The 13,468-nt window shown below is 39.6% G+C and overlaps 1 protein-coding gene and 1 long non-coding RNA gene across 7 annotated transcripts in view; both read right to left on the bottom strand.

The window, feature by feature from the left end:
* Positions 1–13,468, bottom strand: part of LOC127534526 (uncharacterized) — a 308,994-nt gene that overhangs the window by 46,040 nt on the left and 249,486 nt on the right. The window lies entirely within an intron of this gene.
* The window catches only part of gripap1 (GRIP1 associated protein 1), a 51,723-nt gene continuing 47,107 nt past the window's right edge, over positions 8,853–13,468 (bottom strand). For all 6 annotated transcript variants that reach the window (XM_051949857.1, XM_051949858.1, XM_051949859.1 and 3 more), the window contains 2 exons: positions 11,339–11,511; positions 8,853–11,255 (listed from right to left, as the gene is read on the bottom strand). In XM_051949857.1, coding sequence (XP_051805817.1) covers positions 11,178–11,255; positions 11,339–11,511 — 251 coding nt within the window. In that variant the 3' untranslated portion in view covers positions 8,853–11,177. The remainder of the gene's footprint in view (positions 11,256–11,338; positions 11,512–13,468) is intronic.

Below are 13,468 nucleotides of genomic sequence, written 5' to 3'. Positions count from 1 at the left end.
AACCTGACCAACCCCAGATCAGAACCCTAACCCCCACAGGCTGGTAGGCAGGCTGCAACAGTTCTGGTGTCATTTCACTACATTTGTGGTCTTTCTGACTTGATGGGTTTAAGTCAGGACTTTGGGGAGACCATTCTAGAAACTTCATTCTAGAACCTTCATTCTAGAACCTTCATTCCAGCCTGATGGAACCATTTCTTTACCACATCTGATGTGTGTTTGGGCTCATTGTCTGGTTGAAACATCCAACTGTATCCAAGATCAACCTTCTGCTGATGGTTTCAGGTTCTCCTGAAGAGCATGGAGGTGATCCTCCTCCTTCATTATTCCATTTACTTTGTTCCACAGAGCATGATACTGCCACCTCCATGCTTGTTGGGAGGTTTGGTGTTCTTGGGGTTAAAAAAAACGTCCAAAAGACCTGTCAAAGGTCAGAGATAGTCTGAAACCAATCCTCAAAAAGTGTAAAACCAGGACCAAGATCAAACCTAAACTGCTCCTAAAAAAGTCAAAGACATTGTAAAACCAGTCCTAAACCAGTCCTTAGAAGGTCTAAAACCAGGAGCAAAATCAAAGCTAAACCAGACCAATAACATGCTCAGAACCAGTCAGAATCCAGTCTGAAACCAGTCCTAAAAACGTCTAAAACCAGCACAAAGTCAGACCAAAACCAGACCTAAACTACAGCCCCCATCAGTCTGGAACAGGGTAAATCTGGACTCTTCAGACCTCATTTGTTCCTGAAGATGACGGTTCTCCACCATCCTTCAGGTTCTAATGATGCGTTGGGCGGTTCTTAACCTGCTTTTAGTCGTTTCATCTCCTTAGTTGTTTTCTTTGCTTGATGCAGGTCAATAGTTTGACCCTTCTGAGATGATTATCATCCTTTCCATGACCACAGGAGATGTCTTCCAACACGGTGGTTTAAGAAATGAGAATCAGCTGTCGGGTTAGAAAAGCTGTTATTCATCAGTGCAGTAATTATCTCACCTACTTCTTCAGCTAAATCTAGGTGGAGACGATTTGTTTTTGTGAATACTGACTACAGATTATTGAGAAGTGAGATCTTTGACCGTGATCTGATCTGGATCCGTTAATATTTCCGTCTTCCTGCTGCTGGTTCTGAATATCTGCTGAGCGTCCTTCATGTCTGGAGGATCTGATCCATTTATTTCTGTCTGAAACACAGAAAAGTGTTTGTGATATTTGGGAGCACTTAGTGGAAACCTGAACCCTCCTCCAAATGCCAAATGTTATCGATCGGTTCAGGTCTAAATGCTTCACCGTCCTCCAGTTCTGCTCCATGTTGGTCTCTGGCTTCATCTCAGCCTGGATTCACAGAAAGACATCAAACATCAGCGTCCGACTTTCTGCACTTTTATCTGATGTTAAACCACCAGAAGGAGGACAGGAGTTTATTATCTGAGGTTCAGTTTCTACGGAAAGACGAAGAAAAGTCGAGCTGAGCTGCAGCCTGAGAAACAGAAAATTAAAAAAGATTTCCCTGTTTCTGATCGGCCTGGAAATGAGTTTATTCATGAAAGTTCAGTTTAATACAACAAATACTTCACATGATACGCCTTTTAAAGAACTCACATTTATCAGGTTTATTTTCTCATTAAATCTGAGTCTGAACAAGAATAACTCAGAAACTATTAGAGGTAAAAACATGAAAGTTTCTCTCTTATTTCTCATCATGTCATTGATCCAGAATCTGGAATATTGGACAGTACATGAATAATCTCTCATTTTTCAGGAGATGAAGACATTTTGGACAACTTTTGAGTAATTATGGACAGTTTTTGAGTAGAATAAACAATTTATACCTAATTTTAGATTATTTGGATCATTTTGTCTAATTTTGGACGATCTTTTAGTCGTTATAGATCATTTTTAATCCAATTTTAAACTATTTTAACAGATTTAGAGAAATTTTAAGTAGTTTTGGAAAATTTTATCCATTTTTATTTATTACATTTCAGCCAGTGTGAACAATTTATATCTAATTTTAGACAAACTGAGACATTTTGAACAGTTTTAAGTAAGTTTAGTAAAAGCGAGGAGGAATTGACATTTTTAGAGCATAAAATCTGGATATTGGCTAAGATAATTTAAGCTTAACAAATGAAATAATTTCAGGGATTTATTTAGAAAAAAAAAGCTAATTCCCATCAGGTTTATTTTCTCATTAACATCTGAGGAACTACTGAAGACAAAACCTGAAAGTTTCTCTCTTATTTCTCATCATGTCATTGATTCAGAATCTGGAATATCCGACAAACGGATGAACAACTTTTCTCAAACATATTCTGAATGTTATTTGTCTTTATACTGAAGATTCTGTTATTTATGTTCTGATCTCTGACAACAGATGAGTGGACAAGTTCACAAAAAAAAAAAAAAACAATACGACCTAATCAGATGAAAACTAAAATATATTTCAGAATACACTCGAAAATAAATATTTTTTAAAAAAATAATGAAAGAATAAATCAGTTAAAAACAACACAAGGGTGTAAAATTCAGAAAATAATGCACAATATCTGTAAAATAAGACATTTCTTTCTGATTTAATGACAGTAAAATGATGTAACTTTGTGACAATAAAAGAGTAAATGACAGATTTTTGTTGTAGACATTATTCTCATCAGCTTATCATGTACATTAATACTTTTTACTGCAATTTTACTACTTATTATTTATAATTTACCAAAACTCGGGGTATTTTCAACGTCATTTCAATAAATTAAGTGAAGAAAATGTTGAGAAATTTGATAATCTGTTGTTGGGCACCAAAAAATATACAAATAATATAAAGATGACAGAAAATCGCTGTAAGTTTACATTTTTTATTTGCCTTAAAACTGAGATGATGAACTGTTTTTGACATCATCCAAAAAATTACTTTTTTTTTTTGTGGGGGATTTTACAATTCATTGTTTGTAATTTGACAAAACAAGAAAAATCTGAAATACTTTAATAAATATTTAACATTTTCAGTCCTTTTTAAACATACTTATTGTTTCCAGTAACAGCAAATATCTGTGAAATAATTTGATTTTGTTGTTGATTGAAATACAACAAAAATGTGTGATTTCGTGTGTAAAATGCAGATTTCTGTACATTTGGATGTGTGTGGGATGATTAAAGGTGTTCATTTCAGGTGAACTGTCTGTTAATGTTCTCCCTAAATGAAGTGTTTACCACAGAGAATATTCATCCACTGACTTTCACTCATTCTGTTTTATCATCAACATGTTCGAACTGTTCTGTTCGTCTCTATGCTGATGACTCTGATATTTATATTTCCAATAATATAACAATGACAACTATTTAATAACTTCTGAGCTGTTTTGTTTCCTTGCAGATAAACTTTCAGACTCCACATATTTTCCTCTCCGTCTCCTTCACTCCTTCAGGTTCTCATCCTCCTCTCTTCTCTCCTCACATTTCATCCTCAGACTTCGTTTCCTCGCCTCTCCTTTCAGCTCCTCACATTTCCTCCTTCCAGCGTCTCTCAGAAGCTTCTCTTTTAATAACCCAGACCATTAGTTAATGACCTCAGACCTTCCTCTTCTCTGATTGGCTCATCAAACGTTCAAATATGAATGACATTTAAATGAATCAGCTCTGCATGTTGACTGGACTGAAAAGAGGAAAAGAGTCAAAGCATTTTACTAATTTAGATTTAAAGTGTTGGAGTTTGGGACGTTTTGCTGTAATATGATTAAATAAATAAACCACCTTAATAACCAATAATCGATTGATCAGTGGCTCTGTCTAAATCCTGGACCACAGGGAGAAAAATAATTGGTAAAGAAAACATTTTTAGAACACTTTAAATTCATTCTGATGTAACACTGAAGTATTTAGGTCTGGAGGGCTCCATCTATTTGTAGAGTTCCTCCTTTTATTGATGAAATTATTGGTGGCAGCTGATCGATGGTCGTTTTGTGTCTCTGTTGTCATTTTGTGTCTTTTTGTTGTTTGGGTCACTTCTGATAGTTTTCTTTGTAATATTTTGCTGCTTTTTTGTCATTTTTGCGTTACGTTTCTCAGTAATTGCTTTATCATTCCTGTTTTCTGTATCCGTGGTAACCAGGTGAGTCCTCAGGTGGTAACGCTGCTCTGATCTGGATCAGGTGAAGTGAATTATGATAAAACAACGTCAGTACTTCCTATTCGTCATGTCGAGTCCAAATGTGTTTTTAGTTTTCTGACTGACTCCAGGTTCTTCTCTGAAAGTTTATTTTCTTCCTCAAACATGAAAAGAAAAAGAAACTGAAGCAGAGAAAAGCTAAACCTGAATGTCCGACTGAGAATCTCTGCAGCGTTAACCGGCAGCACTGATGCATTCTGGGTATCCGGCTCTGAACTTTGGAGACGTGATGAAGTTGGAGAGAAGTTGTGACGAATCAGAGAGCAGCAGACAATCGGCTCCCTCCGAGGTTTCCGTCTAATTAAAACCACTTCATCACTCCGTCCCTTTCAATTAACCCCCGGCCCGGCCAATCAGGCGCTATCTCTTTAAGGCCACCCGTCGTCACCTCTCTAATCTCTTGCCGGGACGAGGAGCCGCCGACGCTAATTAGTGTCGAGAGGAGCGGCGGTTTGGTTTCCCCACCGAGCCTGAACTCAACCTCCAGCAGAAAACTTTCTGACAAGAGTTTTATTGTGAAACACCAAAAAGGGTGGAGGAGGCGGGGCCTGAAACCAACAGAAGTATGGAGGGGGCGGAGCCTGAGCAGTTGCAGGTCAAACTGAACTCTGAGATTCTAATAAAACCATAAAAAAAATCTTAAACTGTTTTAGAGTTAAAGCTGAACACCATCAGATCACCTGCTCTGGTCACATGACACTCAGAAGTAAAACAAAGATGACTGCTGGCTAAGGTAACATTTCTACATACATTCAGCTTCAGACAAAAGTAGTTTAGTACATCAGAAAATCCAAAAAGTGAAAACGCTAGCTAGCTAGTAGTTAGCTGTAGACAAGCCGGTCAGACCATTCTGTAGTGTTGGTCAGTGCTGTAGAATGATCTGCTGCTAAGATCTAAATAAAAACAGTTTTATTGTAGTTCAGCTGCATTAAAATCCAGTTTAATGAGCACAGAGAGCAGGAGAGAAGCTAACAGATGCTAACATAAAAATACAGTTAAATACACAGTCCTAGTTTCATGTTTTATATTAAGGTTCTACAGAGATCTGACCATCAAAGCTAATGTTAGCCACATTAACTGAAGAACACACCAACACTACAGATCCTCCTATAGTTGTAGCTAATGCTAACATTAGCCACATTACCCTACAGCATGCTAACTATAAGGATCCTCTTATAATTGTAGCTGATGCTAGTGTTAGCCTACAGCATGCTAGCTGTAGGGATACTCCTATAGTTGTAGCTGATGCTAACATTAGCCTACAACATGCTAACTCAAAGGATCCTCCTATAGTTGTAGCTGATGCTAACATTAGCCTACAACATGCTAACTCAAAGGATCCTCCTATAGTTGTAGCTGATGCTAACATTAGCCTACAGCATGCTAAATCTAAGGATACTCCTATATTGTTGCTGATGCTAACATTAGCCACATTAGCCTACAACATGCTAATTGTGGGGCCCATCAGTAATCTGTGTGCTATCAGTGCATGAAGACTCTTGTGTTCACTCTAACAGCAGAACATCTGGTGAGTTTTGAGACATTATAGCCTTTAGCAGAAGCAGTTGCTGTAAAGTAAGTAAATAAACCTGGAGGACTGAGAGGCTCATTCTGATTGGTTCAACTGAAGACAGTGAGGGGGCAGAGCTATCCAGAGCTGGACCACCATTGGTTAGTTAGTTTTCTAGAAAAAACCTGACGATAATTCCTGTCAACGTGTGAAGCTAAACTAGTCATGAGGCTTTGAGGAATTAAACGTCTTCTGAATGTCACAGTTTATCATTTAAACCGTCAGATTGAAAATAAAAACATGTTTTCTGCTGTCAGCTGCAGATTGGACCTGAAAACACAAACTGTGGAACAAACGTCCTGCAGCTCTGAGCTCAGATTCAAACATAGAAAGAGTTGAAGCTCTGAGTCCCAGACGATCGATTCTCTCTGAGGTAAAACCACCTCCAGCTCTGCAGACCTGCAGGTTATTTCAGGACCAGATCTGAGGCTAAAGGAGGAAGGAGGCGAAGAATCACAACAACAGAGAGGAACAAAAACCTGCAGGAGCTCTGGGTTCCAGATCAGGATGGTTTGGATGAAACCTCAGCAGGAAACAGAACATTTACCTCCACTGGTCCTCTAGAAACAGCTGATCTTATCAAGCTAATGGAGCTAACTGAGATAACGGAGCTAATGGTGCTAACAGAGCTAACGGAGCCAACGGAGCCAACGGAGCTGTATTCCAGGATGTACACAGGCTCCATGAATACATCCTGGTTCACAGTGTATTCCAGGATGTGCACGGGCCCCATGTCTACGTCTTGGTTTTGAACGTGTTCCAGGATGTAGATGGGTCCTATGTTTGCGTATTTGATTAGAATGTGTTCCAGGATGTACATGGACCCCATGTTTGCCTCTTGGTTTATAATGTGTTCCAGGATGTAGACAGGTCCCATGTCTGCGTCTGTGTTCCAGGATGTAGACGGGTCCTTTGTTTGCTTATTGGATTAGAATGTGTTACAGGACTTGGACAGGCCCCATGTATGCCTCCTGGTGTAGAGTGTATTCCAGGACTTACACAGGCCCCATGTTTACGTCTCGGTTTGAATGTGTTCCAGGATGTACACAGGCCCCATGTCTATATCTTAGTTTAGAATGTGTTCCAGGATGTAGATGGACCCCATGTCTATGTCCAAGACTACGTCCAAGACATAGACATGGGGCCCGTCTACATCCTGGAATACACTCTACACCAGCCAAACCTGTGCTTGACTTAAAGCAGAGCTAACTGAGCTAACCATTAGCATTGACCTGCTGACCAGGAACCCAACGTTGTTCTTTATCTTCATCACATTTAGTTCTGTTTTGTTGTGTTTTCAGTGTTGTCCTCCATTTCCTACCATTTAAACCTTGTTAAGCTCCGCCCCCTCAGATGCTGGAGCACTCTCATTGGTTGAGAGGTTTACGCCCATAAACAGCTGTGAAACGTAAATAAGTATTTTTACTCAAATATCAAGTACAAACTTTATCAATGAAGTACAAACTTCAACTACTCACTTCACTGCATTAATCTTTAGCCACTTTACAGATCAGAAGTTTTCAAACCTACCAGTTTAAATTTGATGATTTTTTATTTTCTAAAATAAAAGTTTGTTACTTTTTGGATGAACTGAAAATGGAAACATGCTGCTCTTCTAAACTTGTAAAAGTTTAGTTTTTAGCTTCATATTTTCTGGATTTTAATGAGTTTTATCCTCTCTGAGTGGAAATGCGTCGTCCCTTTGGCTGAATGATGAAGAGGAGCAGTCAGACCATTCTACAGCCTTAAATATACATACACATATATATACTGTATATTCAAATTTAATTACACCTCATTAATGCTGCCTCTTACTGCTGCAGGTGTTTCAGGTTGAGCTCAACCACCACAATATAAACCAGACAGAGGAGCAGTCAGACCGTTCTACAGCTGATTAGAGTAGAACGGTCTGACTGCACCTCTTCATGGTTCTGGTTTATAAGAACAGCTGGTGTTGGTGTTTCTTTTAGATCAGGTGGAGCTAATAGTTAATAAAAACAGGAAGCAGTGACTGATTGTTTCGATAGAAGATTGACACAGAGACGGACATTGTGTGCAAATTTAACATAATATTTGACAGTTTTTAAGTAATTTTTGACTTTTTTTTAGCCGTTTTGGACAAATTTCCCACAAAAACCCACAAACACATTGTCAGACAGAATTGTATCATATTTTCTCATTGTTACAGTAACTACTACTAACTGCTATTATAGCAAATGCTAACATTAGCTACATTAGCTACACAACACGCTAACACTAAGGATCCTCTTGTAGTTGCAGCTGATGCTAACATTAGCCACACTAGCCCACAACATGCTTACACTGAGGATCCGCCTAAAGCTACAGCTGATGCTAACATTAGCCACACTAGCCCACAACATGCTTGCATTGAGGATCCTCCTATAGTTACAGCTGATGCTAACATTAGCCACACTAGCCCACAACATGCTAACACTGAGGATCCTCCTATAGTTGCAGCTGATGCTAACATTTACCATATAACATGCTAACTCTAAGGATCCTCCCATAGTTGTAGCTGATGCTAACATTAGCCACATTAGCCTCCAACATGCTAATTTTAAGGTTCCTTCTATAGCTGTAGCTGATGCTAATGTTAACTGCATTAGCCATATAACATGCTCCCATTAAGGATCCTCCACTGACACTAACATGAGCCACATTAGCCTACAACATGCTAACATTAAGGATCCTCCTACAGTTGTAGGGGAGTTGTTTAGGTGGAAAACTTGAAAACACATCAAACTCGTGTGCAGTTTCTACAAAATATTTAACATTTTGAAGTAATTTTGGGTGTTTTTTTTGTCATTTTGAACATTTTTAGAGTTTTTTTTTTGAGTCATTCAGTTTTGTCAAAAGAGGAAAATTACAAAGTTCTTCAAGTGTCCAGACAATTTGTCAAGTTTCATTCATTGAGGAGTTCCTCAGGGAACCATCCAGGGTCATCAGAACGTTGATCTAAACAAAAAATAAAAATATGAACCTCTCTTTACATTAAGCAAAAAGTGAAAACATTTTAAGAAGACAAATAATCTAGCTTCTGCTAACTGGGAATACATTTCTGAAAAAAATTAAGGTGGAACACGGACAGTTTGCAACTTTCAATCAGATTTATGATTTCTGTTCAATTTATTTTAAAAAAAACACAAACACTTCATAGTCATACAGAATTTTATCACATTTTCTTGTAGTTACAATAATTAGCGTCATGATCATTAGTCATAAATAGATTCTTCATACAGTTAGGAGTCGTATCACAGCGTTTATATACAGATTTAAACAACAAAAACACAAGCAGGAGACAGGACCCAGTCACTGCCCAGCACATAGACCGATCCTGCCCGGTCAGTCCGGTTCTAACATCCGATTTAAAGACTCATCGACCAAAATCTCATGCAACAATTTAGGTTTTAATTTTCTTAATGCTTTCAGTTCTTTTTGCACTTTTAAAAAATTGCGTTTAAGGTTTGGTTTAAGGTGGAATAAGAGTTTATAAAGCTGCACGAGTCGAGTTTTTCCTCCCTCAGGTTGAGATTTTAACACCAGACTGATGTTTTCTGCAGTGAGCAACAAAAACAAACAAACAAAAAAACAATCCATCGATATACAGGCAACGCAAAACACAAAGTCCGTTAAAAGCTTTAAGTCCAGCACAGGTTTGCCTGGTGTAGAGTGTAATCCAGGATGTAGACGGGCCCCATGTCTACGTCTTGGGCATTGGATGTAGATATGGAGCCCATCTATGTCCTGGAATACACTCTACACCAGGATGTAGACGGGCTCCATCGAGCAAACAAAATATTCCAGTAATGAAGGCAAAGCAGACAGAAAAAGTGTCCAAAGTTCGTCAGATTTAAAGACAAAATCAGGAAATAGACCCGGCCCAACACAAGAATTCACGAAACGGAAACTGAAACTTTAATCTTCTGCTCCGTTTGTTGTCCCTGCTGAGGATGGAAATATGATCCAAGGCGTAGACAGAGCCCCGGAGAGCACCACATCATGACAAACAAAAACGTTCAGGGACGCCAAATGGTGACGAAGCAAAACTGAGTGTCAATGAAGTTACGGCCAAATTTCTCCAGTGATTCCAAAATAAACTTCAGATTTCAGTGTCAGATCTTTTGTATTTTTTATGTTTCTTTCCAATAAAGCCCTCATAATGTTCCAGGAAATAGACCGGCCCACACCATTTGGCGTCCCTGCTGTGTTCCAAGGAAACTGGAGTCGAACTGCATGAAGGTTTTTTTTTCTTTTTTATAAAATAAAAAGACACTGAAGGTTGAAGCTGCGAGCTCCAGGAAGTAGTCATGGCCCAACATGGACGCACAAAATGGTTAAATCAATCTAAAGATACAATCAGTTAGTAAATGAATGTCCAGGACGTAGCCACAGCCGACCGACACGTGAACTCTGGTTTGTTTGTAATGTGAAAGATTCTTTAAAGGCGACTAAATATTTCTGTTATTTATGAAGCTGCAACGCAAACAAGCTTAGGTTCTCCGGCTAAAAGAAGATCAATACGTTATCAATCTGCCAATAATCGATCAGATGCTTGCTTTATTAACTGACAGAAGCTTTAAAATATTCATGAATGAACTGAGTGGAGGGATCAGGCTAACGTCTGGTATTGGAGCTAAATATTTACCGATAATCACTATTGACCTATAATTAATATCGGTATTGATTAGTTTAGCAGCCATTTACGATATGTTGGATTACCTGATCCAGAACGTAGTCACATCCAAACCTGCTGAACTTAAAGATTAACTAAAATTTGATTATTGACGATTTTAATCTGCAGATTTCATTGATCTGATCATTTATAGATGAATAATCAATAACTGTGTTTCAGCCACACCTCATGCTCTTCAACAACCGTCTCCCTGACAACCTGCTGATGAAGGCCATGATGTGCGGCTGAGAGCAACAGTCCAGGTCATAGACAGATCCCACACATTCAGTAAAGCAGTGCTGCCTGTTTTGCTGATGGAAGCCCAGGAAGTAACCAGATCACAACAGAGGTACTGCACAATGATGTCAGTTCAGAAGATCCAGGACATAGCCAGGCCCAGCAGACAGAGACAGTGAAGATTTACAGTCAGTTACAATAGAAATAAGTCTTTCCAGGCCGTAGCCAGGACCCAACAGAGTAGAGCGGTGCAGTCTAATTACAGTACATTCAAAAGTGACTTTTACTCCTCGTCATTATGTTCTTCTTCAGCACTTCAGCAATTAGTCACATCCGAGGAGGCAGACTGAAGTGTTGAAATCATAGCAGCTCCAGGAAGTATTCGGAGCCCACAGTAGGTCTTAGGTTGTGAAGTGGAAGGGGAGAAGAAAAGTTCACATCCAGGTGTTAGCCTGAGCCCAGCCCAAACATCCAGGTGAGGAGGAGGGGAATGGACAGAGAGGATCCAGGTGATAGCCTCATCCCGACCCGGCGGCAGCTCCAGGGTTGTTCTCTTTACTGAGACGGACTAATTCCTGGGACAAAACCTCCAGATCCTGCAGACACACACATTACATGAACACAAAGACAGACAGAGTGTGTGTGTTAGTGTGTATATCTGTGTGTTATCGTCCGTTACCTTCTGTAGGTGCATGTTCTTGGTCAGCTGTTCCTCCAACATGTTCTGCAGCTTCTTGTTCATCTCTCTCAGGTTCTCGTCTCCTGGTTTCACCAGATCTCTGAGAACTGAACCCAGACCTCCACGTTCTCCCTGAGAACCTCCATGACCTCCGACCGCCGAGCCGGAAACATCTGAGGAGACGAAGAGACGAATGACAGAAAGGTAGACTCCCTGAGATCATCCACAAGTTTGTGTAGAGGAGAAAAAGTCTCAGATTATTCATATTTAATTATTTCTATTGATCAGATTATTCCTATTTAATTATTTCTATTGATCAGATTATTCATATTTAATTATAAACCAGAGGAACTGATTTTATTAGCATGAATGTAATTGTAGGTTCTGGAGGAGAACATGGTGGATTAATTGTCTCAGGGGGGACAAGTGTAGTGGGAGGGGTCTAATACAGTAGGAGGGGCTTCATAAAACAGGAGGGGCTTAATAAATGACACATTTTTACCAAAGTTTTGGGTCTTTCTGGACAAAGTCTAAACCGTTTTAAGCAGAAATGTTCAACATTTACAGGTTCTGGATTAAAAAAAAAACATTTCTGAGCTCTGAGCAAAAGTGAATAAACAGACCTTCAGAGATATTACTATTAATATTATTATTATCAGTGATCAGGAGGTTTAATTCAGGAGTGGTCTGTATTCTGCTGCAGGACGATCAATGAAGAAATGAGGAGGTTGAAAAGAAAAATAAATGTTCTGATAGTTTGAGGATTAAAAACATGAAGCTGAACAGCAGCACAAACATCAGTATAATGTATCGATTGTACTGATTGACCGTATTGATTTTGCCATCATGTTTCTCCTCTGCAGGTAATTAAAGCGTTTGTAATGAAGTAATGAAGCGTGGCTGTCAGATCAATGTCTCTTAAAAAGGACTGATCCCAGAATGCATCAGGACCAGGTCTTTACTACTGGACCTCCATCACACTGAAGGGTTTCTGTCTGAACAGTCTTCTCCTGTAAACGTGAAACCTTCAGAGCTTCTCCTCCACAGACGTCAGCAGTTTGAAGCTTCAGACTTCCTGTTTGATGCCGTTTTAAATGTCAGAACATCTAAGGAGCTGCTGGACTTCAATCTGGGTTCTATCAGAACATTTCACTCCTGATCTGACAGCTGAGAGAGAAAAACCCTCCAAAGGAGCTGGTGTTGGATTCACATTCTGCTCATTTATCGGTTTTATGTTTATTTATGGATCTACAGGAACAAGTTCACTGATTTAACCTTCAAAAACATTTTAGTTTGAGTTCCTGAATAGAGTCCAATTAGATCCATCATTAAGAAATGGAAGGAAGATGAGAGCAGGACGCCCTCAAGACCTGAGAGACTAGAGAGGGAGGCCACCAAGACTCTATGACTCCTCTGAAGGAGTTCCAGCTTCAGACTGTTCATCCAACAACTGTTGTCTGTTCTTCACCAGTCAAAGCTTCATGGAGACAAAGAGAAAGACTCTGATGGGAAAAGCTCCAATTAAATCTGGACTAGAGTTCACCAGAAGACATGGAGACTCTGAAGACACCTGGAAGAAGGTTCTTTGGTCTGAGGAGACCAGGATGGAGCTTTATGACCATCAGACTAGATGATATGTTTGATGGACACCAAACACTGAACATCATCACAAAGACACCATCCCCACTGAGAAGCACGGTGGAGGCAGCATCATGATGTGAAGCATGGTGGAGGTAGCATCATGATGTGAAGCATGGTGGAGGCAGCATCATGATGTGAAGCATGGTGGAGGCAGCATCATGATGTGAAGCATGGTGGAGGCAGCATCATGGTGTTCCACGGCATCATGATGTTCCTCAGCAGCAGGTCTGGTAAAGGTAGAGGGTAAATGAAATCCGAGAGGACAACTTCATGATGAGACGTGGAGAAGATCAGTTTTCCATCCAGACGATGAGCCGAAGCAGACAAAGATCCTCAGAGATGTTTGAAGACAACAAGGAGGAAGTTCTGGAGTCCAGACCTCCATCCAGCTGAGAACTAGAGAAGTTCTGTAGACTCAGGATCTCTGAGGAACCAGTTTATGAAGAAGAAGGTTCAGACTGACGGAGACCAACATGAAGGTTCCTACAA

Source organism: Acanthochromis polyacanthus, chromosome 6, assembly GCF_021347895.1.
Source record: "Acanthochromis polyacanthus isolate Apoly-LR-REF ecotype Palm Island chromosome 6, KAUST_Apoly_ChrSc, whole genome shotgun sequence".
Taxonomy (NCBI): Eukaryota; Metazoa; Chordata; class Actinopteri; family Pomacentridae; genus Acanthochromis; species Acanthochromis polyacanthus.
Note: the sequence above shows the minus strand (reverse complement) of the source record. Positions and strands in the feature narration are given on the sequence as shown.